The 25212-nt window shown below is 53.0% G+C and overlaps 2 protein-coding genes across 5 annotated transcripts in view; one reads left to right on the top strand and one right to left on the bottom strand.

Annotated features, from left to right (window-relative positions):
* HOMER3 (homer scaffold protein 3) overlaps window positions 1-9914 on the top strand; it is a 68195-nt gene extending 58281 nt beyond the window's left edge. Inside the window, exons 2-8 of the mRNA XM_071727793.1 lie at window positions 139-272; window positions 704-811; window positions 2637-2758; window positions 3637-3793; window positions 6352-6462; window positions 7238-7318; window positions 8995-9914. Coding sequence (XP_071583894.1) covers window positions 171-272; window positions 704-811; window positions 2637-2758; window positions 3637-3793; window positions 6352-6462; window positions 7238-7318; window positions 8995-9183 — 870 coding nt within the window. The 5' untranslated portion in view covers window positions 139-170 and the 3' untranslated portion in view covers window positions 9184-9914. The remainder of the gene's footprint in view (window positions 1-138; window positions 273-703; window positions 812-2636; window positions 2759-3636; window positions 3794-6351; window positions 6463-7237; window positions 7319-8994) is intronic.
* A 6777-nt stretch (window positions 9915-16691) lies between these two features.
* The window catches only part of DDX49 (DEAD-box helicase 49), a 16272-nt gene continuing 7751 nt past the window's right edge, over window positions 16692-25212 (bottom strand). Inside the window, exons 2-13 of one of the 4 annotated variants that reach the window (XM_071727747.1) lie at window positions 24948-25071; window positions 24770-24855; window positions 22966-23087; window positions 22676-22863; window positions 21930-22070; window positions 21551-21626; window positions 21375-21451; window positions 20901-20998; window positions 20747-20821; window positions 20131-20219; window positions 18863-18934; window positions 16692-18575 (exon numbers count right to left, since the gene is read on the bottom strand). In XM_071727747.1, the coding sequence (XP_071583848.1) occupies window positions 18399-18575; window positions 18863-18934; window positions 20131-20219; window positions 20747-20821; window positions 20901-20998; window positions 21375-21451; window positions 21551-21626; window positions 21930-22070; window positions 22676-22863; window positions 22966-23087; window positions 24770-24855; window positions 24948-25071 (1325 nt within the window). In that variant the 3' untranslated portion in view covers window positions 16692-18398. Of the gene's footprint in view, window positions 18576-18862; window positions 18935-19014; window positions 19245-20105; window positions 20220-20746; window positions 20822-20900; window positions 20999-21374; window positions 21452-21550; window positions 21627-21929; window positions 22071-22675; window positions 22864-22965; window positions 23088-24769; window positions 24856-24947; window positions 25072-25212 lie in introns of those variants that run through there. The other 3 variants (XM_071727748.1, XM_071727749.1, XM_071727750.1) reach the window with 3 other exon arrangements.

Here is a 25212-nt window from a genome sequence, read left to right as displayed (position 1 = left end):
TTCACCCAAAGCCTCAACTTATGTTTTATGCATTAAAAACCAGATTTCCTCCTGGTACCCCAGACCAATCCAGCATCACCACCCCCAGGGCACCAGGCTGCCGTTTTTTCTGGCTTTCATTCTTGCCTCTCTCTCTCCAGGCAATCATCAACAGCACAATTACCCCCAACATGACCTTCACAAAGACCTCCCAGAAGTTTGGGCAGTGGGCAGACAGCAGAGCTAACACTGTCTATGGCTTGGGCTTTGCCTCGGAGCAGCATCTTTCCCAGGTAATGCTGCAGGGGCAGATTCCAGATCAGAAAGCTGAGGCTGGCAAGGGGAATGGCCCTGAAATCCTGGAGATCAGCCTCTGGAGAACAGGCTTTAGCAATTCAATATAATGCTGGTCCCAGTGTGCTAAAATCTAATGTAAGATGCCAAGAAGAACTGGAAAATAATGAAAATAATGTCTGGGGGGGTTTTGTGAGCATCACAAACTGAGTCAGGACTCTGGGCTCAATTTCTGTCATTGCTGTTTGGCCAAATCCACTGCCCTGAGTGCAGAATCACTCGGGGCTGTTCCTGAATGGCATTGTTAGCTGAAAAGAAATTAAAAACTATGCTGGGTGGAGCTGCAAAAAGGGAGAAGTGACCCAGGCATCAAGTGGAGCTTGTTCTGCATTTTGCTGCAGCACCCCAGTGACTTTGCTGCTGTTTCCAGTTTGCAGAAAAGTTCCAGGAAGTGAAAGAAGCAGCCAGATTGGCAAGGGAGAAGTCCCAGGATAAAACAGAACTGACCAACCCTGCCCTGAACATCACCTCTCACCAGGTAATGCTTGGCAGGTGCCAGGGAGGGAGGAATGGCCCCAGAGCTCAGCTCCTTTCCCAACTCCTGCATCCATCCCTTTCCCTCTCTGAGCTTTCTTGCCAGACCCTGGGGTTGGAGCTGCAGATTTTGGGGACACCCCTGGCTCTGAGGTCCTTTTCTGAAACACATCAAGTCAACTCAATTACTAGTGCTGAAGTGGAGCTCCTGGGAAGGTTCCCACTCCTCTTTCCAGTTCAACTGCCCAAACTATTTGCTGGCTTACAAAGCCATGCTGGAAATGTGGGGGTTTTGTTGTTTGGTGGGGGTTTTTTGTTTTTTTTTTTTGGTTTTGGTTTTGGTGAAACAGTTCAGTGCTGATGGTGAAGCTGTCCTCCCAGATAGTTCACTCCAGAGGTGATCCTGCTTTTCCAGAGCTCCTGGCAGGAGGAGAGGAGCTGTGGGATGGAGGACTCTGCGTTCCCTGGGCTGGGTACAGATGGAGAGGCAGCAGAGGAGGAGGAGGGAGTGTGAACAGTGCCTTGGCCTGCAAGGGAAAGAGGGGGAGGCAGAGGCTCTGCAGAGTCTGGAAATGTCATCTGGGGTGCAAAAAGTGGGGAGAAGCTGCCTGACTTTGGTGCCTGTTGAGGCTGAGCCCCATTCTACTGGGTGGCAAATGGAGGAGGGAGGAGAGCAGAGCATTCAGAGCAGAACCAAAGTTTTGGGTAAAAGACACAGCTCAGGAGTAATTACCCAAGACATAGACTCATGGTCACTTGCAGCCTCCATCTCCTCTCTCCCTTGGCCTGGAGGTGGAGGCTGGAGCAGAGATGCTCCCTCTGGTCCTGGTACCACCAGGCAGAACTCCTCAGGACGTGTTCATCTGTCACCTGCAGTGTCCCCTGCCCTGTGGCCATGCAGATCTTGTCCTGAATTTCTGGCCTCTGCCTCATCCCCTCTCCCACTGCTGACTCACAGTCTCTGCATTAGGAGACTTTCAAACATGAGCTTCATCCTTGAATAATTAATTGTGTTCTTGTTTGCAAGTGAGCAGAGAGCAGATCTGTCTCCTGCAATTAAATCAGGGCTCCCTCTTTTTCTGCCCCTGGGTTACTTTACTTAGGCTCCAGCTTTTCAGAGCTGGGGAAATCCCAGGGTGGAAGCTTCTCTTCTGTCCTCTGGTACCTTTTTTGAACGAGTCCCACTTAGATCATCCCCAGTTTGGGCTGTAATGGAAGCAACAAAAGAGTGCAGAGCATCTTCAGCTCTTTTGTCAGGTTCAGGTGGCCTGGCAGCTCTGTGCTTCAGGGTTTATTAAGGGTTTATGAAGCTTTTCAACTGCTCTGAAAACCAGCAAGAAAATCCTCTAAAGGTTTCAATAGAAAGAGGCAGCTGGAGCAGCTCTGCCCAGCCCCAGGACCCCAGTGACAGGCTGTGACATCCCTGTGACATTGAGGGGAAGCTGAGGGTCAGGGAATTCAGTTCCTGGAGTGGGAAGGGATGGAGGGAGAAAGGGAAGGAGGGGAAGCACTGTGTGTGCAGGCTGTGAGCCCCCTGCTCAGCCTGGGATCACTGCCCCAGCAGGGAATGGAGACAGGAAAAGGAAAAGGGAAGCACTGAGCTATCCAGGAGAAATCCACAGAGCTCCCAGAGTCATCACTGCTGCCCAGCTGGACAGGAGGAGCTTTGCCACCCCTTTGCCAGCCCTTTGCCAGCCCAGGAGTCAGGGCTGAAGCTTCTCACAAGAGCTGAGGGGCTCTGAGGCCCTGAGACCCTGGGAAAGAGTTTGTAGAGCCCCTGGGGCTCCTCCTGGTTGCTGTGGGGTAACCTCCTCTTCCTCATCTCCCAGGTACTTCCCAGCCCCATCATCAGCTCCAATGGGCCAGGAGAAGATAAGCTCTTCAGGAGCCAAAGTGCTGATGTGGAGATAACCACAGAGAAGGAGAGGTTGAAGAAGATGCTGTCAGAAGGGTGAGGCTCCCACAAGTGGCTTTTCCCAGCTCCCTGTTCTGGCAGCATTTCCTGCATGGCACCCCCAATTTTTTTGGACCCCAAACACTGCTTCTTTAGGTGCTGCCTCATGTCTGCTGCTGCTCAAACCTCCACCATTCCAATGCCCTCCCTTCCCCAGCAGAAACTTTTTTATTCCAGCTTGGATGTGAAGTCTGCAGCTCAGGCAGCGTGGGAAGGAGAATGCTTTGTGCCTGCAGCAGGGATGAGCTGGTGCCAGTTAGCCACAGATCAGTAGTTTGGGATACCAGAAGATGTTCACACTTTTCCAGCTGGCCCAGGGCTGCATTTGTCTTGAATTCCCCTGACAATTCCAGCAAAGTCCCTGCTGCTTCCTTTCTTTGTCTGTTTAACAGCTCCTGGGCTGGGTTTTGCCCCTTGAGCTCCCAGCTGAACACTTAAAATATTTTTAAATCAAAAGCAAAGTGTTCTTTCCTACCTTTTCCCCCAGTCTGGGGTGGCAGGGTTTTATTCAAAGGAAATTCAGATCTAACCAAGCTTTAAAAAGCTGGATTCATGGTCCCACATTGCAAAGCTCCTTTGTAGTAACTGCACCTCCCCACTCCCCATTCATCTCCCTGGGTGCTTCCTGCACTTTTCAAGCCAGCACACACATGGCCTCAAAGTCAAACATTATCCAGGGATAAAGGAAAAAGATGCATATTCAGGGTTGGAAGAAATATTTAAATCTGGGGAGGGATATGAAAGCCAAAGAGCAAAGAGGGATCTGCCCAGCACTTCCAAGAGAATTCTTCCAGTTCATGGAACACAGAGGGGGGAGAAACCTTCATGCTGAGGCTTTTATGCTCCCCTGCCCACTCCTGTGTCCTCTTTCACAGCTCAGTGAGTGAGGTCCAGTGGGAAGCTGAATTTTTCAGCCTCCAGGACAACAACAACAAGCTGGTGGCTGCTCTCCATGAGGCCAATGCCAACGTGGACCAGTGGAAGAAGCAGTTGGCTGCTTACCAGGAGGAGACAGAATCCCTGAGGCAGAGGGTGAGTGCATCAGGTCCTGTCCCACAGCCCCCTCCTGCCCTTCACCCCCCTCCTCCCAGCACTTCCCAGGAGCTGGGATGGAGCCTGGCAGGGAAAACATGTCAAGGAATAAGGGCATGGAACTAAGGAGCTCTGATAAGAGCTGGGGGGGGGGAATGTTGCTGAGTCCCTGTGGATAAAGGGAGGGGAAATCAGAGCTCAAATTGAAGGAATCCCAACTTCCCTTCAGGTTTCCTAAGGGCAGTTCATAAAATCACAGAATCACAGAATTGGCTGGGTTGGAAGGGACCTCAGAGCTCATCAAGTCCAACCCTTGCTCCACTCCCCCCGTGGTTCCCAGCCCATGGCACTGAGTGCCACATCCAGGCTCTTTGGAAATATCTCCAGGGATGGAGAATCCACCCCTTCCCTGGGCAGCCCATTCCAATGGCTGAGCACCCTCTCCAGAAAGAAATTCTTTCTAATGTCCAACCTAAACCTCCCCTGGCACAACTTGAGACCTCTTGTGCCCTCTTGTCTTGCTGAGAGTTGCCTGGGAAAAGAGCCCAACCCCCCCCTGGCTCCAACCTCCTTTCAGGGAGTTGGAGAGAGTGATGAGGTCTCCCCTGAGCCTCCTCTTCTCCAGCCTCAACACCCCCAGCTCCCTCAGCCCTTCCTCACAGGACTTGTGCTGGATCCCTTCACAGCCTCCTTGCTCTTCTCTGGACCTGCTCCAGCACCTCAATCTCCTTCCTGAGCTGAGGGGCCCAGAACTGGACCCAGGACTCAAGCTGTGGCCTCCCCAGGGCTGAGCACAGGGGCAGAATCCCTTCCCTGATCCAGCCACGCTGTTCCTGAGCCAGCCCAGGATGCCCTTGGAATTCTTGGCCACCTGGGCACACTGCTGGCTCCTCTTCAGCTTCCTGGCAATCCAAACTCCCAGGTCCCTTTCTGCCCCTCTGTGCCCCATGGAGCTCCCCATGGGGTTGTTGTGTTGAACCTCATCCCCTTGGGATCAGCCCAACTCTCCAGTCTGTCCAGGTCCCTCTGCAGAGCCCTCCTGCCTTCCAGCTGATCCACACTTCCCCCCCAGCTTGGTGTCATCTGCAGATTTGCTGCTGATGGACTCAATCCCCTCATCTAAATCATCAATAAAGAGATTAAACAGCACTGGGCCCAACACTGATCCCTGGGGGACACCACGGCCACCATTTTGGACACCACGGCCGCCATTTTGATGCAGCCCCGTTCAGCACCACTCTCTGGGTCTGGACCTCCAGCCAGTTCCTAACCCAGCACAGAGTGCTCCTGTCCAAGCTGTTCCCTGCTGCCAGCAATCCTGAGTAAATCCTCTGCCCCCCCTGAGCTGGGCAGGCTTCTGGCCTGGAGAGGAAGGATGAATTTTGCTCTTCCTGCTGTAATCAGCTCGAATCTGAGCTGCAGCATCACGAAGCCCAGTGGTGCAGTACAAACAAGCTCTTGTCCTGGTGGAATAATGGGATCCTTTGACCTCAGTAATATCACAGAGGTCATGGAGGGGCTGGTGGCATCTGGGCAGAGGGGTGACAATCACAGGGTTGGGTTTGTTGGGAGCTGCAGAGCACTTGGGAAAAGGTTTTGGGAGAGTTGGGGGTTGGCTGGGAAAGAGCTTTGGTGCCCTGGAGAAGCCATAAAGGCATTTTGCTGGGAGACAGGAGGGATTTATAGCAATTAACAGCTCTTCCCACTTGATGGCTGCTGTGTGGCCACTCTGCAGCAACCAGCCCTCCCCCAGGGTTCCTTCTGCCTATTTCTAATCCTCACTGCTGGAGAAGAGCTGCCTGGAACAAAATTCTCCCCTCTGCCTGCCCTGGGTACAGCAGAGACCTCAGCTGGGTGTAGGTTTAGGGTCTGGGGGTGGCTGGGGTTCCCTGGGTCCTCATCCCAGGAATTCACCAGCCACAGAAAGGGACTTTTTCAGCCTGCAGCTCTGTAAGGTGTCAGGAATGTTGTCCCTAAGCCATTCTGGGAGCAGAGCTGGTTGGTTCTGGCCATGACCTGGGTTCTGCTGTTTAGGAGCAAATCTCACAGCAAGGTCCAAACCCTCTCCAGGGGACACCATCCCTTGCTGGAGCTGCACCCCCTGAGAGCCTGGGCCCCAGCAATACCCTGCTGGTCGTGCTTTTCAGAAGGAATCCTCCTCATGAATAATCTAAACCACTGGGCTGAATTTTCCAGGCATGGGGAATATGCTTGGGCAAACCCTTCCTCCCAGCTCCCTGGCTCTGGGCAGCCCAGGGATGCAAATGGAGCTGGATCTGAGCATCCCCAAGTGCTGCAGGCTCATGGTCCTCCAGTCAGGCTTTGCTGGGAGTGCAGGATGAGGCAGAGACAGAGAGGTTTTTGCTGCATTGTGTGTGATCTGTGCAGAGCAGAAGGAGACAATTTATTTATTTTTTTTCCAAGCAGCCCCAGGGTGGGAGCTGCTGCCCTATTCTGAGTCCCTGGTTTGCAAGGGACCCAAACCATGGCAAAGTGGGGACTGTGGGTGATGTTGGGACATTCCTGTGCCTCTGAGCAAACCTTCCCTGTGTCTGCAGGTCGCAGAGCTGGAGTCCCAGGGGGCTCAGGATTCCTCCAGTGAGAACAACAAAGAAGAACTGAGCCAAAGCCTGGAGGAGCTGGAGCTGCTGCTCAAGGCTAAAGATGAGGTGGGACCCCAGGGCACTGTGCAGCCCAGAGATCAGAGGTGCTGCACAGGAGGGAAAGCTGAGTGAGATTAAAGTGAGAATAAATAAAGTGAGAATGAATAATTAAAGTGAGAATAAAGTGAGTGTAAATATCCTGGAGTGGAGGCTCAGGCAGAGCAGGGCTGGGTCTCACCCTTCAGCTGCACTCAGCCTCTGGTGTCAGAACCACTTTTTGCTTTCACTGCATTTAAATGAATGATTTAAAGCAGTGTTTTAATCACAGGGGCTGTGAAGGAGGGGAAACCTCTCTTTGCACATCTCCAGGCTCCCTGTGCTCCAGCAGGGTGGGTGGACAGAGCCATAGAGAGAGGGGTGGGAAGGAAAGGGGTTTCTGATGTCTGTGTTCCTGATCCTTAGGGAGAAGGAAAAACTCTGGGGCCAGGGTTTGCAGAGGTTTTCATCCAGCAGCTGAGCAGGGCCCCTGGGATCTGATCTGGGGTGGGAGCAGACCTCACTGAGCCTTGCTGACTCTCAGCTCTCACCTTGGTCAGGGACTTCAGGGCTCAGAAGGGAGGCAGCAGGAGGGGAAGGTTGGAAAGGGAGGCATGGAAAGGTTGGAAAGGGAGGCATGGAAAGGTTGGAAAGGAGGAAACTGGGAGCTGAGTTTGGTGCTGTGATCCTTGGGGAGAGGGAATGGGGCTTGGGTTTGGGGGATGTGGTGGGAGCCTGACCCCACTGGCAGAGGGCTGGGGGGCTGGCATGATGCTTTTTTTTTTTTTTTCCCTCTTTTTTTTAGGAAATTCAGATGCTGAAGAGCCAGAAGTGTGGTCGGTGGGAGGCAGAGGGGGAGCGGGAGGAGACGCTGCAGAAGCTGCAGGTGAGGGGGGGCAGAGCTGGGACCCCTCAGATCCCTTCCCATTTCCCCTTAGAGCCAGAGAGGGAATCCTGAGCTCCTCTGGATCCTGTATCCCTGCCTTCTTCCCCCCTCCCTGTATCCCTTGGATACAGGGAGCAACAAACCCCCCCATATCCCATCCTCTGCTCCTGGAGCTGCTGTCCTGGGACCCCCTGGGCTGGCTGAGGAGCAGAGCTGTGGCTGGCAAGAGGGACACAAAATGCTGCTCTGTGCCTCAGGGCAGGGACACAGATGGCAGCAGAATCTGTTGTGCAGCCCCTGGGGACAGAGCCTGCCCCTGGTTCCCTCTGAGCAAGGGGTTCTGTTGGCCCAGACACAGGAACAGCCACAGAACCTCCCCAGACAGCCCAAACCCAGCAGGTGATGGATGAGGCAGGAGCTGGGAGGCTCCAGACCTTTGCAAACCCTGAGCAGATGGCAGGGGTTGGGAAACAGGGGCTCACACGTGTGGGTGTGTGTGCTGGGCTGCTGCAAAGCATCACAGAATCATTTGGGTTGGAAAGGACCTAAAAGCCCCCCCAGTGCCCCCCCTGCCATGGGCAGGGACCCCTCCCCCAGCCCAGGGGGCTCCAAGCCCCATCCAACCTTCAGCACTGCCAGGGATGGGGCAGCCACAGCTTCTGGGGGGCAACGTGGGGCTCAGCACCCTCACAGGAAAGATTTTTTTATTTTTTTTTTTCCTAATGTCCAACCTAAATTTCCCTTTTTCAAGTTTGAACCCATCACCCTCAGAAAGAGCTGGTGGAGACCTGGGCTGGGTGGGTGTGGGTGGCCTGGTGGTGGGGAGAGATAAGGGTGTTGGTATAAGGGTGTTGGGGATGGATAAGGGTGTTGGGATAAGGGTGTTGGGGATAGATAAGGGTATTGGGGATGAGGGTGTTGGGATGAGGGTGTTGGTGTTGGGATGAGGGTTTGGGGATAGATAAGGGTGCTGGGGATGAGGGTGTTGGGATGAGGGTGTTGGGTATAAGGGTGTTGGGGATAGATAAGGGTGTTGGGATGAGAGTGTTGGTGTTGGGGATGAGGCTGTTGGGATGAGGCTGTTGGGATGAGGCTGTTGGGATGAGGGTGTTGGGGATAGATGAGGGTGTTGGGGATAGATGAGGGTGTTGGGGATGAGGGTGTTGGGATGAGGGTGTTGGGATGAGGGTGTTGGGTATAAGGGTGTTGGGGATAGATAAGGGTGTTGGGATGAGAGTGTTGGTGTTGGGGATGAGGCTGTTGGGATGAGGGTGTTGAGATGAGGGTGTTGGGGATAGATGAGGGTGTTGGGGATAGATAAGGGTGTTGGGGATGAGGGTGTTGGGATGAGGGTGTTGGGATGAGGGTGTTGGGATGAGGGTGTTGGGATGAGGGTGTTGGGGGTGAGGGTGTTGGGATGAGGGTGTTGGGGATAGATAAGGCTGTGGGGATGAGGGTGTTGGAATGAGGATGTTTGGGATGAGGGTGCTGGGATGAGGGTGTTGGTGTTGGGATGAGAGTGTTGGGGGTGAGGGTGGTGGGGATAGATAAGGGTGTTAGGGCTGAGGGTGTTGGGATGAGGGTACTAGGGATGAGGGTGCTGGTGTTGGGATAAGGGTGTTGTTGTTCCCCTGTTGGGGCATCCATCCCACTGGGGCTGTGTCCTCCTCCCCCAGGAGCTGGAGGCAAGGAACTCAGAGCTGGAACAACGCCTTCAGCTGGCTGAGCAGAGCCTGGCAGAGAGCTTGGCTGAGAGGGAGAAGATGCAGAACGAGGTCACCAAGGTGACAGAAATCCTGGATGTGAAGCTCTTTGAGCTCAGCGAGCTCCGGCAGGGATTGGCCAAGCTGCTGGAGAGCAACTGAGAGCAGCATCCCCAGGGACACCCCAGGGACACCCCAGACCCAGCACCCAGCCTGGGCAGGACTCAGCACCCTCCCAGCAGCTGCCTGGGGACCCAAATGCAGCCCCTCCCTCTGCAGGGAGCATCTCGAGTCCCACCAGAACCTCTCTGGTCCTTGCTCTGGTTCTGACATGGTCCAGAGACAGCAGCTGTCCCCTCCCTGCTGGCACACTCTGGCTCCCAACATTTTTACAGGTTTTTTCTAGGGGAAGAATGCAGCCTTTGCATTTTTATTTTTTTTTTTTAGTAGTCTTTTTTTTTTTTTTTTTTTTTTTTTTTTTTTAGGCAACCACTTCCCTTTTTGCCTGTTTCCCCACCTAGGGAGGGAGGAGAAGTTTTAGCACACCCAGGCCAAAGAGTTGGCTCCTTTTCCTCTTCCCTTTCTACATCTTCTCTTTCCAACAGGATCACTGGGCACTGCCAGGAGCTTCCAGAATTCCCCCTGCAGAGAAAGGGGGGGACTTGCCTGACCCTGTGTCCTTCCCACTCTTCAGTCACATTCTCCAGATGACAGGGAAGGTTTGAAAGCTCACATTAGCCTGACCCAGTGGGATTTAATGACTTATTAAAACCTGAGTTGAGAGGAGCAGGGGCTTGGTTTTATGGGACATCCCTGAGGAGGTGGCCAACAAACTGCTGGATTGGCCTCTCCTGAGGGCTGCAGTTAATTGAAATTAAATGGAGCAAATCACAGTTGCTCTTGGTTCCTTTTTTTTTTTAAATTTTATTTTCCTTTACTTTCCCTTTCCTTGTGTTTTGTTTTTTTTTTTTGTTTTTTTTTTTAATTGGGACTCACTCCACAGAGACATTCTGCCCAGCAGAATTCCCTGGGAAGGGCTCAGGTCCCAGCTTGCCACACTTGGCCAGATGAAAGGAGAGCAGGAGGTGCTGGGAGCATGCTGGGACCAGTGCCTGTGGGAAGCCTGGGAGTTCTGGGAGCTTCCAAGAGGAATTGAGCAAATCCTGAGGGATGCCCTGCAGAAACCTGGAAAGTTTTGTGTCCCCATAGCCACCCAGGAGCATGCTGAGCCCTGTGCTGGATGGTGAAGCAGTGGCTGTGTAGAAATAGTTAGGAACCTTACAGAAGTGTTTGCATTTGGGTTTTCTTGGGGTTTTTTGTGGGATTTTTTTGTTTTTTGTTTCCCCCCCCCCCCCTCTTTGCTGCTCAGCAATCCTGAGCCTGTTCCACAGAACTTCTGCTGCTCCAAACTCTCCAAACTTCTCCTTTCCCTCACCTGGTGACCACCAGAGGAACCCACAGCTCCCACACCCTGCAAGTCAGGGCAGGATTAGGGCTGGCACCTTGGGAATCTGCTGGGAGAAGTGGGAGAAGTGCTGGAGCCTCCTGGCCTGAATCTGGGCAAACTCCTCCCTTTCCCAGGGGGGAATGAGCAAACGTGGAGATTTCCAGACCTGCAAATCCAGGGAAAAGCTTTTCTGGGTGGGGGGTTGGGTTGGTTTGGGTTTGTTGTTGTTGTTATTGGGTTTTTTACAATTTTTTTTTCCTTTTGCATGAAGTGTTCTCACAACTGCCTGAGGCTGGAGCTCCTGTAGTGAACATTTGTTTCAGGGTATTTAAGAAAGGGAAGGAAGTACCTGGGAGGGGGAGGGTGGGAAAACTTTCTAAGGCCTTTTTTGCAATGCCAGTGCTCAGATTTTATCCCTACAGGAGCAGGGATTTTATCCTTTCTGTTGGAATAGAGCTCAGCTCCCAGAGAGGTGCCTTGGCTTTGCTTCTCCATCACCAAGGCAGAGGGAGGAGGCTGGGATTTGGGAAGAAAACAGAGAAAAAAATATTTCTGTTCTATCCTGCTGCCCTCTCACCCTTCTGTGGCTGAGGATGGGGCCACAAATTCAGGCAGAGCCCATTTTGTAGCCCAATTTTTGGGTTGTGCTGCTCAGGGATGCTGCCTCCTGCTTTCCCCAATGCACCCTCAGGGTCATCTTTGAGTCCACTGAAAGCTCTGCTCCTCCTTTCTGCATTTTTCATCCTCAAAACAGGAGCTGATCCCACTGGGAAGCTCCACCAGGTTTCCAAGAAGGAGCCAGGTTGAGTCCTGGGATGTCTGAGGTTGATGTCCTGAGGATGTCTGCAAATCCTGCAACAAATCCCAAAGAGAAGGAAGGAAATTTCCAGCTGATCTCCCACCAGCATCCTGCAGGGAGCTCCTCACAAGGTTCAAACCTCCTCAGGGCAGCCAGGGTTAGACCCTGTTTTTAAAAATGCCATGAAATAACCACATGCTAGGAAAAAAAAAAACAAAAAAACCCCCAAGTTCCAGGGTGCTGCTGCTTCTCTTCTGCAAACTCTGACCCCAGTCCTGGTGTCAAGTGCAGAATCCTCCACTCAGCTCTTGTGAAATCAGCACTTTCACAGCAGGAAAAAACATCAGCCCAGTTCTAAGCTTCCTCAGCAGCTTCTTCATTACTGGAAAAGCTCTGGAAAAGCTCTGGAGCTGCCCTGGCAGGGATGCTGGGGGGCAGTGGGTTCTTCACTCTGCATCTCCCAGTTTCTCCCAGTCCTGGCTCTGCTCTTTTGTCAGGAACAGAGACTCTTCCCACACCTTCTGGTGCTGGATACTCATCTTTTTCCTTGCCAGAACCATCTCAGTGGCTTGGTGAGCTCTGCCCTGTGCTTGCCATTTGTTCAAATCCTGCAGGGCAGGGGGATGGATGGCTCTGGGAGGCACTTTCCCACTTCCCCTCCCAGTCCCCCCCTCTTCCCAGCTGATGAAAACCCATTCATCACCAGCTCTTTCCCCAAATGCCCTAAATCCCTGCAGTGAGAACCCCCTGGGGATGGCAGAGCTCTGATTCCCCCAGGAATTCCCCCCCAGCACTCCAACACATCCCCTCCAGGAGCTTCCCAACCCTCAGCCCTTCCCTTTGCTGTTTTTTTTTTCCTTCAGAGGGGGAAATCAGGGTGGCAAAGCTGCAGTTTTCTGCTTTTCTGTCTCCCAGTTTCCTGGAGGGGGAGAAGTCACTGGTTCCAGGTACCTTGAGAGCCTCATTCTTTTCCCAGATGAAGCTCTGAATTATTCATAAAAAACCCAGACAGAACATTGATAAAGGGAACAGGAGGGGGGGGAATGGTTCTCATGTGAGATCAGGATGAACAATTAAAAAAAAAAAAAACCCCAAAACCTTGCAATCTTCCCCCCCACACTTTGCCCAAGAGGGCTGAGCAGCAGCTTGCTCTGAACCCAAACCTGGGACAGGGTCCTTCTGACCAGCTCAGCAAGAGGAAATGGAGCTTTACTAGTCCAGAACATGCCAAAAATAGAGCCTTAAAAAAAAAAAAAAAACAAAAAAAAAAAAAAAAGGGGATGTGTTTCATGCAGGCTCCATCTGAGAGATGCCAATCCAGGGCTGCAAAATGAGGCCAGACCCAAAGCTCACCTGGGCCCCCCAACACCTCTGGTTCTGGTTCTGCTTTGCTCTGCAAACTCCTTGAACCTCCCCAGACTTTGATTTTTCCTCCCCAAAACAGAAAATTGCCCTCCCTGAAGGGCTGCTGGACTTCCAATTTTTAGCATCTCCGAGGTGCCTGGAGAGACAAGAGGAGAAAAAGCAACCCCAGGGCCCTCAGGTCAATTCCCTGAGTTTAAAGAAGAGGTAAAAACCTTTTTCTGCCCCAAAAGCCACTGCAGAGCCCCCAGGTGATGTGTGCTGTGCTGTAAGGATGCCTCACATCTGTTATTTAACAGATTCTGTGGGGTTTTTTTGGCAGAACACAGAGAAGCAAAGAGCCACTTTGTTTTCTGTCTCCAAAAGCTCCAACCTGGGGGGGAATTTGTAATTAAATAACAGCATTAATGAAAAATTGGGTGACCTGAGCCTTTTGAGCTCCTGCTTCTGGGCTCAGCTGCTCCCTTCCTCAGAGAATGGGTTGGATTTAGGGCAGAAATTGTCAGTTTGCACTTGAGAGCTCAGACAGACTCTGGAACATCCTCACCCCATGCAGACACTGGAAGAAAATTCCCCTAAAGCAATTAAAAGTCTTTTGGAAAATGTCCATGAACCTGTAATAAACCCCCCCCCCAAAACCCAGTGAGGTTTCCCCAGACCCTTTTCCCTGTTTTAATAATTTAATAATTAATAATTTATAATTATTACCCTTGGTAGGTGGTGGTGTTGACACCAGTTCCTGCTCCAAGGGGACAGAGCAGCAGCTCCAGCACTGAGCAGGACCTCGGTCCTGCCTCTTCCCAAAAAAACCAGGAGCTGGAACAATGCTGGGAAGGAGACACTTGGGATGAGAGCAGCTCCAGGTAACCCAAAGGAGCAGCACTCACACTCCTGCCACCTCCTCCCTGTCCCCTTGTCACCTCCTCTGTCCCCTTGTCACCTCCTCTGTCCCCAAACTCTGCAGGGAAGGGCCCTGAGGCTGCAGCTCTCCCAGGGAAATCCATCCCTGGAGTCCTTCCCTGGGATTTGGCACAGGCTGTGACAAATGGGATTGTCACTGCAGAGCTGGCAGCTCCTGCTGGTGTCACCAGAACTGTCCCCTTGTCCCCCAGCTCCTTGCTGGGGGGGATTTCTCAGCCTCTGTCTCAGCCTCTTCCTCCCAAACTTCTGGGAAGCACCTTTGGGATGCTTGTTCCTCTGCAAGAGGGGAAAATGCTCCAGGAAAGATTCCCTGAGGAAATCAGGCTTGTCCCAGGGCTGTTCCTGAGTCCCTGGGGTGGCTTTGCTGCCTTCTCCATCCCAGGGCTCTCTTCCCAGCTCCTGGAAGTTTTCTTGTTGGTTTGGTTTCCCTGAGACCCCATCCCAAGGAGCCACCTCTGGCACACGCCTTGGGATCCATCAGCATCCAGGCTGGGCAGAAATGGGGGAAAAAGTGGGAGGTGGAGGAGAAGGTTCCTCCTGAGCCCCTCAGAGGAGGATGAGGAAGATGAGGAGGATGAGGAAGATGAGGAGGATGAGGATGAGAAGGATGAGGAAGATGAGGATGAGGAAGATGAGGATGAGGATGAGGAAGATGAGGATGAGGAGGATGAGGAAGATGAGGATGAGGAGGATGAGGATGAGAAGGATGAGGAAGATGAGGATGAGGAAAATGAGGACGAAGAGGATGAGGAAGATGAGGATGAGAAGGATGAGGAAGATGAGGATGAGGAAAATGAGGATGAAGAGGATGAGGAAGATGATGAGGAAAATGAGGATGAAGAGGATGAGGATGAGGAGGATGAGGATGAGGAAGATGAGGAGGATGAGGAAGATGAGGAAGATGAGGATGAGAAGGATGAGGAAGATGAGGATGAGGAGGATGAGAAGGATGAGGAAGATGAGGATGAGGAGGATGAGGAAGATGAGGAAGATGAGGATGAGAAGGATGAGGAAGATGAGGATGAGAAGGATGAGGAAGATGAGGATGAGGAGGATGAGGATGAGGATGAGGAAGATGAGGATGAGGAGGATGAGGAAGATGAGGATGAGGAAAATGAGGATGAGGAAAATGAGGATGAAGAGGATGAGGAAGATGAGGAAGATGAGGATGAGGAAAATGAGGACGATGAGGAAGATGAGGATGAGCAGGATGAGGATGAGAAGGATGAGGAAGATGAGGATGAGGAGGATGAGGATGAGGAAAATGAGGATGAAGAGGATGAGGAAGATGAGGATGAGAAGGATGAGGATGAGGAAAATGAGGATGAAGAGGATGAGGAAGATGAGGATGAGGAAGATGAGGACGATGAGGATGAGCAGGATGAGGATGAGAAGGATGAGGAAGATGAGGATGAGGAGGATGAGGAAGATTAAGATGAGGAGGAAGAGGAGGAAGAGGAGGATGAGGAAGATGACCCAGGGGCAGGCCCATCCCCTCCTGCACCCCCCCCTGTGTTCAGCACCCCCAGCACGGAGCTGAGAGCTGAATTCAGAGGAGTTTCCATGGCAACCCAGCCAGGGACCCCCCCAAACTGGGGAGCTGTGGGATGGGGGGAAGCAGAACCAGGGAGCAACCTGGGATATGAGGAGAAGGAAATCCCTGTCCCAGGGCATTCCAGAGCTTTATGGGAATGCTCAGCACCCCCAGCTGGAGCATCCTGGGGGGGCTGTGTGGCAGCACAAATGTCACCCGGGGTCCCTTCCCCCTGGGCAGGACGTGTTCCCAGTTCCTCAGCTGGGAATTGGAGGCTTTTTCCCTGCATCCCAAGCTTTTCCTCCTCGGCCACTCCCGGTGATGAATGAAGGGGCTGAAGTCAGCACTGCAGCCACTCATTTCCAACACGAGGAGGCTGCTCAGGGCTTGGATGAAAGGGAATTTTCAATAAAGCTTCCAGACAAGAGCCTTGATCCAACCCCACGTGTCCCAAATGGAGAAACCCCCCAGGCTGGAGCAGAGACCTCAGCCAGGAGGTTCAAATCTGGCTGCCAGGAGGAGGGGACACAAATGAGACCCCCAGCCCCCTCCCCAGGACCTGCCAGGATGGAATTTTGCTCCTGCAGGGAGCTGGGGGAGCATTTAAAGTATTCAGAAAGCACCAGGCTGGGGCAAAGCTCTGAGCTGCAGCTGCCAGGAGTGACAGGAGCTGGGCCACAAGGCAGGCTGGGGAGGGCTTTTCCTTTCCTTTCTTTTCCTTTTCCTTTCCCCTTTCCTTTCCTTTTTTTCCTTTCCTTTCCTTTTTTCCTTTCCTTTTTTCCCTTTCCTTTTTCCTTTCCTTTTTTCCCTTTCCTTTTTCCTTTCCTTTTTCCTTTCCTTTCCCTTTTCCTTTCCTTTTTCCTTTCTCCTTTCCTTCCCTTTCTTTTCCCTTTCCTTTCCTTCCCTTTCTTTTCCCTTTCCTTCCCTTTCTTTTCCCTTTCCTTTCCTTTTTTCCTTTCCTTTTTTCCTTTCCTTTTTTCCCTTTCCTTTTTCCTTTCCTTTTTCCTTTCCTTTTTCCTTTCCTTTCCTTCTTTTCCCTTTTCTTTCCTTTTTTCCTTTCCTTTCCTTTCCTTTCCTTTCCTTTCCTTTCCTTTCCTTTCCTTCCCTTTCCTTCCCTTCCCTTCTTTTCCCTTTCCTTCTTTTCCCTTTTCCTTTCCTTTCCTTTCCTTTCCTTTCCTTTCCTTTCCTTTCCTTTCCTTCCCTTCCCTTCTTTTCCCTTTCCTTTCCTTTCTTCCATTTTTCCCTTTCCTTTCCTTTCCTTTCCTTTCCTTTCCTTTCCTTTCCTTTCCTTTCCTTTCCTTTCCTTTCCTTTCCTTCCCTTCTTTTCCCTTTCCTTTCTTCCATTTTTCCCTTTCCTTTCCTTTCCTTTCCTTTCCTTTCCTTTCCTTTCCTTTTTTCCTTTTCCTTTTCCTTTTCCTTTCCTTTCCTTTCCTTTCCTTTCCTTTTCCCCTTTCCTTCCCAAGAGGACAAGGAACACATTCAGGCAGCTCCTGAACCCCAACACTCCCCTGGCAATAAACCCAATTTTCTCTCCCAGCCATTTGCTGCCCACACCTCCACGATTCCACAACTCCCCCCTGTGTTGAAGGAGGTCAAAGACCCAGTCACTCCTTGCAATAAATATTTATTCCTGACCAGAAAAAAAAAACCAAACAATTTTTTTAAGGCAGAAATAACAACTCTTCAGTCTCAATCATGGAAAGCTCTGAGAAAGCACTAAAAAGGCCCTGGGGCTCAAACCTGACACCAGAACAGAGCTGCTCAGGGGTTTTAAGCTGCTTTGGGGTTTTAAGCTCTGTAAGGGACCAAGAGGTTGGTGCTCAACCCCCTCCAGCTTCACCAACCTCTTGTTCCACCCAAGGAACCTACAGAGCAGACCCCAATAAACCACTCTGGTGCAAGAAATGAGGCAATCCTGCTCCTGGGGCTCTTCCTCTGGGGCAGAAAAAGTTTTGGGAAAACAGAGACCCCCCCCCCAGCCCATGGATCTCCAGTCCAGGACTTTGCTGTCAGCTCTGAGAGGTGCAGGCAAGAGCATCAGCAACGTGTACAGAATTATTCTGTGGTGACCCCAGGCACACAGTGCAGCCTCCCCCTCTGCTCCAGGGATTTTCCTCTCTTGGAAAACTCCAAGCTGTGGCACAGATTGGGGTTGTGCTCATTTTGTCACAGTATTTTTAGACTCTGGCTCAGGGGAGACTCTGTTGATAAAAATAAGTGTGAGTGGCAGCAGCCCTTGAAAGGGAAAGAGCAGCAATTGAATGGAGGGGGGAGAGAGGGAGAGAGGAGGGAGAGAGGAAAGGGAGAGGAAAGGGAGAGGAAAGGGAGAGGAAAGGGAGAGGAAAGGGAGAGGAAAGGGAGAGGAAAGGGAGAGGAAAGGGAGAGGAAAGGGAGAGGAAAGAGGGAGGAAAGAGGGAGGAAAGAGGGAGGAAAGAGGGAGGAAAGAGGGAGGAAAGAGGGAGGAAAGAGGGAGAAGGGAGAGAGGAAAGGGAGGAAAGAGGGAGGAAAGAGGGAGGAAAGAGGGAGGAAAGAGGGAGGAAAGAGGGAGGAAAGAGGGAGGAAAGAGGGAGAAGGGAGAGAGGAAAGGGAGGAAAGAGGGAGGAAAGAGGGAGGAAAGAGGGAGGAAAGAGGGAGGAAAGAGGGAGGAAAGAGGGAGGAAAGAGGGAGAAGGGAGAGAGGAAAGGGAGGAAAGAGGGAGGAAAGAGGGAGGAAAGAGGGAGGAAAGAGGGAGGAAAGAGGGAGGAAAGAGGGAGGAAAGAGGGAGGAAAGAGGGAGGAAAGAGGGAGGAAAGAGGGAGGAAAGAGGGAGAAGGGAGAGAGGAAAGGGAGGAAAGAGGGAGGAAAGAGGGAGGAAAGAGGGAGGAAAGAGGGAGGAAAGAGGGAGGAAAGAGGGAGGAAAGAGGGAGGAAAGAGGGAGGAAAGAGGGAGGAAAGAGGGAGGAAAGAGAGGAAAGAGAAGAAAGAGAGGAAAGAGAAGAAAGAGAGGAAAGAGAGAGGAAAGAGAGAGGAAAGAGAGAGGAAAGAGAGAGAGACACAGAGGATCTTTATTTCCCTTCCCATCACCAAGACTTGAGGCCAGGCTCTGCTGCAGGAAGCAAACATGCTCTTGAAAGACATTCTTCCAGGAGACTCCAGCCTGCTGGGAACAGCCCACAGCAGGAAGGAAAAATCCCAGGGGTGGTTCAGCAAAGTGTCCCTGGCCCCTCACCCCATCCTCTCCAACGACCCTGACTTCATCCAGAAGTGTCCCTGTGAGATCCCAGAGTTCCCAAAGCAGCAGCAATCTTGGGACAGTCCAAGCCAAGCCCAGAGGATGTCACTTCTCTTCCTTAGCAGCCACTTTCTTCCTCTTCTCCATTTTTTTCTGCAGTTTCCTCTTCAGCTGCAGTTGTTTTTGCCTCTGCAGGGTCTGTTGGACCTTCTCATGGAACTGTTTTTTTTTCTTCCTGATCTTGGCCAGCTCTGCTTTCCTTTTTGCCTCCAGGTCTGGATCCTACAATGGCAAATGACACCAGTGACATCCCTAAGGACAGTGCCAGCCCTTTTTAACCTTTCCTAGATGTCCATGCAGCTTTCCAGCCCACGACTGAGCAGGCTGCACCAGCCAGGCACTACCCTGATGCACTTTTTAGTGTCAGTCACCATTTCAGAGAAAATTTCACCACAGGGGAGTGGGACAGAAACACCCAGCACTGAGGGAGGAGCTGTCATTCCCTGTTCCACATCCCTGCCATTAAATCAGCTGCTGCTCAGAGTAGTTTACGTGGCACCAACTCTCACCTTCCCCTCAAGGATCAGCTGTTTCCTCTTATTTATTTCTTTCTTCTCATCAAAATCCATTCCCTCCAGTTCCTGGCAAAGCAGACACAGGGCAGGGCTGTCAGTAACCAAGCACAGAGTAAAACAGCCCCCCCAGACCCAGCCTCAACACTCAGCAGCACAAAAATGTTGCAAAAAAAAAAAAAAAAGTGGAGGAACAGAGCAAACCTGGGGAAGGGAACCCAAACAACCCTCCCCACACCCAGGGCTTTGTCCTTCCACTAGAAAAAGGAAGGAAAATTCTTCCTGAGGTGCTCAAGAGCAAAGCTGGGGATCCAGAGGCACAGGTTGGACCCCCAGGATCTCTGTCACACCCCCAGGATCTCTGTCACACCCCCAGGATCTCTGTCACACCCCCAGGATCTCTGTCACACCCCCAGGATCTCTGTCACACCCTCAGGATCTCTGTCACACCCCCAGGATCTCTGTCACACCCTCAGGATCTCTGTCACACCCCCAGGATCTCTGTCACACCCCCAGGATCTCTGTCACACCCCCAGGATCTGTCACACCCTCAGGATCTCTGTCACACCCTCAGGATCTCTGTCACACCCCCAGGATCTCTGTCACACCCTCAGGATCTGTCACACCCTCAGGATCTCTGTCACACCCCCAGGATCTGTCACACCCTCAGGATCTCTGTCACACCCCCAGGATCTCAGTCACACCCCCAGGATCTCTGTCACACCCCAGGATCTCAGTCACACCCTCAGGATCTCAGTCACACCCCCAGGATCTCTGTCACACCCCCAGGATCTCTGTCACACCCTCAGGATCTCTGTCACACCCCCAGGATCTGTCACACCCCCAGGATCTCTGTCACACCCCCAGGATCTGTCACACCCCCAGGATCTCTGTCACACCCCCAGGATCTCTCACACCCCCAGGATCTCAGTCACACCCCCAGGATCTCTGTCACACCCCCAGGATCTCAGTCACACCCTCAGGATCTCAGTCACACCCCCAGGATCTCTGTCACACCCCCAGGATCTGTCACACCCCCAGGATCTCAGTCACACCCCCAGGATCTCTCACACCCTCAGGATCTCTGTCACACCCCCAGGATCTCTCACACCCCCAGGATCTCTGTCACACCCCCAGGATCTCTGTCACACCCCCAGGATCTCTGTCACACCCCCAGGATCTCTGTCACACCCCCAGGATCTCAGTCACACCCCCAGGATCTCAGTCACACCCCCAGGACCTCTGCAGAAGGTTTGCACACTCACTATTTCACACTCCCTCCTGGTGACATTCACTTGGGTGACAATGTTGAGCACGAGCTGCTCCTCCACAGAGAACTCCTGCAGCTTCAGTTCTGCACCAGAGGGAAACATTTACAAACCAGGATGGGTTAAAAAAAAAGCAGGGGCAGCATAAATCCCACTGATTATCAGGGAACTGTCACATCCTGTGATCACTCTTGGCTTCTCCAGCCTCCAGGACAGGATTCAAGTCCCCCCTCTGCCTGCCATTCCCCAAAATGCAATGAGAGGTCCCATTTATTAAAATAAATAAATAAATACTCAGCATGCAAAAGCCAAGCTGCTCTTTTTGTCCACCTCAGCCTCTGCAGCACAGCCAGGCAGTCAGGAAGAAGTTGGCTGCTTTAATAAAAAGGTTACAAAAAATCCCACACACCAGGGAGAGGAGGGAGCCAAACACCTGACACACCTGAAATCATCAAGATGAAGGCTCAGGAGCTCCTGCTCTTTTCCAAGCTTTTCCAAACCCTGTTTCTAATGGGATATTTTTATGCTGATGTCCTGGATCCCACAACCTGCACTGAGCAAGCACCACAAGCAGAACCAATCCCCCATTTTAGCAGCTGGGGGCTCTACTCACTGATCTCCTCCTCTATGGCATGGACCAGGTGGATGTCATACTGTGTCACCAGGGTGATGGCAATTCCTCTCCGACCTGGAGGAGGAAAACACAGTGAGGGATGAGTCCTGGCAGCAGAGAGATCCCAGGAAATCCCTGGATTTTCCCAGCTCACCTGCCCGGGCCGTGCGGCCAACCCTGTGGATGTAAATTTTGGGCAGGCCAGGAGTGTTGTGATTGATGACAACTTGGACTGTGGGAATGTCCAAACCTCTGGAATGCAAGGAAAAAGCAGGAATTAACAAACATTTGGGTTTGTGCTCAGGTTCCTGGCCTCTGCTTCCTCCCAGAGCCCCGGGATCCCTTCACCTCAGGCCAAACTCCTCCTGCCCTTCCCTCCCTGAGCACACTCAGCCTCACAAGAAGACACAACCCCCCCTCCTAGAGCAAACCCAGCCAGGATCAGACCCCAGCACACACAAGGCAGCTCCAAAACACAGCTCAGAGATGTTCCACAACACAAAAAACCTGTCCCACCCCAGCAGGGGGGAATTTAAAGCTTTCCTCTTACCCAGCCCAATCCCCACGCTGGTGCTGAAAAATCAAGAGTAAAACCTCTGCCAACAGAGATCAAATTTTTTTCCCTTACCTGGCAGCAACATCAGTGGCAATGAGAATCTTAAAGATGCTGGACTTGAATTTTGCCAAAGCTGCAAAACGTTGTTTCTGCAAAAAAAAAAAGAGAATTTTGTGTGGGATGTGGGGACCCAGAGGAGCTGCAGGACTTCGACATCCATCCAGCTCCCAGATCCCTCCATCCCTCACCTGTTTCATCATGGAATGCAGAGCTACTGAAGGAAATCTGTATTTCCTAAGCATCATGTTCAAGACCTGGCAGTCCCTTGGAGGGGAAAGAAAAAAAAAAAAAAAAACCAAATAAAATCAGAATATGACAGGGAAATGAATCAGGTGCTTGAGGAGCCCTCACAGTGCAAGCAGCACAAAGCAAAGGGCTCTGAGAGGAGCAGGGAACAGGACACCCACCCCTCACCCTCTCACCCCTGGGATTTGGCAAAGGAAAAGCTCTTTCCCAACCCAATTTCAGCACAGGGAGCAACCACCACCCCAGCCAAGAGCCCAGCCAGCCAGAATCTGGCAGCTCAAGCTGCAAAGGAGGCTGAGGAGGAGGAACAGCTCCACTCACTTGCAGGTTTTAGTGAAGATGATGATGGACCAGTCCTGGTGCTGGTCCTGGAAGGTCTGGATCAGGTGGACAAGGTAAGAATCCTTCAGGGCCTCAGGGACCAGGAGGTAACGTTGATCCAGCTCCTCCACTGTCCGTACCCTGGCAAAAGAAATGGGGTTTGGGGGAGAGAAAAGGGAGCAGGAAGGATGCAGAACAGTCAGGAGAGAAGAAACCAGGCAGAATCAGCCAATCCTAGAATAATTGGGGTTGGAAAGGACCTCTGGAGAGCATCCAGTCCAACCTGGATTGGTGCAGACAACCCTCAGCCAGAGGTTGCTCAGAGCATCCTCACCTTGGAGATCTCCAGGGATGAGGCCTCAGCCACTTCCCTGAGTAACCTGGGCCCCTGTCCCACTGCCCTCCTGGGAAGGAGCTTTTCCCTCACATCCCAGTCCAAATCTCCTCTAATTTAAACCCATTTTCCCTCACCCTATCACTCCCCTGAATATCCCCTATCACTCCAAGCCCTTACACCCAGCCTTCCTGTCAGCCCTTTCAGACCCTGGAAACTCACTATCAGACCTCCCCAAGCTGAACAACCCCAGCTCCCTCATTTTGTCTCCTGTTCCAGCTCCCTGATCACCCTTCCTGGACCCATTCCACGGGATCCACATCCTTCCTGTGCTGAGAACTCCAGAGTTGAGCTCAGTGCTGCGGGTGAGGAGGGAAAAGGGGGATCCCCATCCCAGTGGGTGAAGCCTTACTCAGCCTCAGCCTCCCAGAAGAAGGGATTGTTGGGAGCCAGAGCCTTGAGCTGGCTGAGGGTGTCAGTCAGGGTGGCACTGAAGAGCAGAGTCTGTCTGTGAGCTGGCAGAGCCTCCAGGATCACCTCCAGGTCAGCAGTGAAGTCAGCACAGCCCTGCTCCAGCAACCGGTCAGCTTCATCCAGAACCTGCCCCCAGCCACAAGGAAACCCTCAGCTTCCAGCAAAAGAAAATAAAAAAAGATTGAAAAGGAAAGGGTTTTAAAAAAAAAAAAAAAAGAAAAGATTTACCAAAAACTTGAGCTTTTTGAGGCTGAAGGTGGTGGAGCTCCTCAGGTGATCTGCCAGCCGGCCGGGTGTCGCGATGACCACGTGGGGCTTCCTGGACAGCTCCAGGGCCTGAGCCACCATGTCTGGAGAGAGAGCTCCAAAACTCAGGTAAAAAACCCCAAAACAGAGAGTGGTTGAGGTTGATGAGGCAGGAAGGACCCATCAGGAGCAAATCCAACTCCTCCTCTCCCTCTGGGTGACACCCGAGAGCCTCAGCCCGGCGCTCGGAGGCTTCGGGGCTGGGAGTGGGAGTTTGGGTGCCCTGTTCAGGGGGGAAAAACTCCTAAAAGTTCCCCTAAAGTCCCCGTAAACCCTCCCCTAAAACTTCTCTAAAACCTCCCCTAACCTCCAATAAAACCTCCCTTAAGCATTCCCTAAACCTCCCCTAAAACCTTCCGTAAACCTCCCCTAAACCCCCCCTAAAATATCCCCTAAACGTCCCCCAAAACCTTCCCTAAAACCTTCCCTAAGACCTCCCTTAAACCTTCCCTAAACCTCCCCTAAAACCTCCCCTAAAACCTTCTCTAAACCTCCCCTAAAACCTTCCCTAAAGCCCCCCTAAAACCTCCCCTAACCTCCAATAAAACCTCCCTTAAACACTCCCTAAACGTCCCCTAAAAACCTTCCCTAAACCCCCCCCTAAAACCTCCCTTAAACCTCCCCTAGACCCCTCCCTAAAACCTCCCCTAAACCCCCCCCTAAAACCTCCCCAAATCCCCCCTCCTTACCCCAAATCCTGCCTTAGTTCCCAGGAGGGTCACACAGGGTCCAACCCCCTCTTCCCCAGCCTGAACCCCAGGGGCCTCATCTCCCCCATCCCACCCACCCCACCCATCCCATCCCACCCACCCCACCCATCCCATCCCATCCCACCCACCCCACCCATCCCATCCCACCCATCCCATCCCATCCCACCACATCCCATCCCATCCCATCCCTCCCATCCCATCCCACCCATCCCATCCCTCCCATCCCATCCCATCCCATCCCACCCACCCCATCCCACCCCACCCACCCCATCCCATCCCACCCCATCCCATCCCATCCCACCCACCCCATCCCACCCCACCCACCCCATCCCATCCCATCCCATCCCATCCCATCCCATCCCACCCATCCCATCCCACCCCATCCCACCCACCCCATCCCATCCCACCCCATCCCACCCACCCCATCCCATCCCATCCCACCCCATCCCATCCCACCCATCCCACCTCATCCCATCCCATCCCATCCCATCCCACCCATCCCATCCCATCCCACCCCATCCCACCCACCCCATCCCATCCCACCCCATCCCACCCACCCCATCCCATCCCATCCCACCCATCCCATCCCACCCCATCCCACCCACCCCATCCCACCCCACCCCATCCCACCCCACCCCATCCCACCCCATCCCATCCCACCCCATCCCACCCACCCCATCCCATCCCATCCCACCCCACCCCATCCCACCTCATCCCATCCCATCCCATCCCACCCGTCCCGTCCCATCCCATCCCACCCCATTCCCATTCCCATTCCCTTTTCTTCCCCTTTGGATCCTGCCCAACATTTCCAAAAAAAAACCCCAAACCCCGAGCCCCATCAGGGCAGGGTGGGACAATCCTGGGGACCCCTTGTCCCTCCTGTCCCTGTTCCATGTCACCCCCCTCCACCCCCGAGCAGCTCCAAGGAGGGAACCGAACCCTCCCTCTGGAAACCGAACCCTCCCTCGGCTCCACCCCCCCGGAACCAGAACCGGAACCGGATCCGGACTCACCGAGCCCTCCCACCACCACACATTCCTTCAGCCCCAGAGGTTTTCCCAGGACACGGAACTGCTCCGCGATTTGGGACGCCAGCTCCCTGCGGGGGGAGGGGAGAACCGGACAGACGTCAAGGCGGGACAGATCGACCCGGTTGGCCCGGTCCAAACCCCTCCCGGTGCCGCCCGGTACCTGGTGGGAGTCAGCACCAAGCAGAAGATCCCGTAGGGGTCCTCCGAGAGCACCTGCAGCACCGGCAGCACGAACGCCGCCGTCTTCCCGCTCCCCGTCTGGGCACAGCCCAAACAGTCCCGGCCTGCGGCGGGAGGCGGGACCGGCACTGGGACCGGAACCGGTACCGGCACTGGAACCGGCACTGGAACCGGGAATGGGACCGGGAATGGGACCGGGAGTGGGACCGGGGGTGGGACCGGGGGTGGGACCGGGGGTGGGAATG

Source organism: Heliangelus exortis, chromosome 28 (genome assembly GCF_036169615.1).
Source record: "Heliangelus exortis chromosome 28, bHelExo1.hap1, whole genome shotgun sequence".
NCBI lineage: Eukaryota > Metazoa > Chordata > Aves > Apodiformes > Trochilidae > Heliangelus > Heliangelus exortis.
Note: the sequence above shows the minus strand (reverse complement) of the source record. Positions and strands in the feature narration are given on the sequence as shown.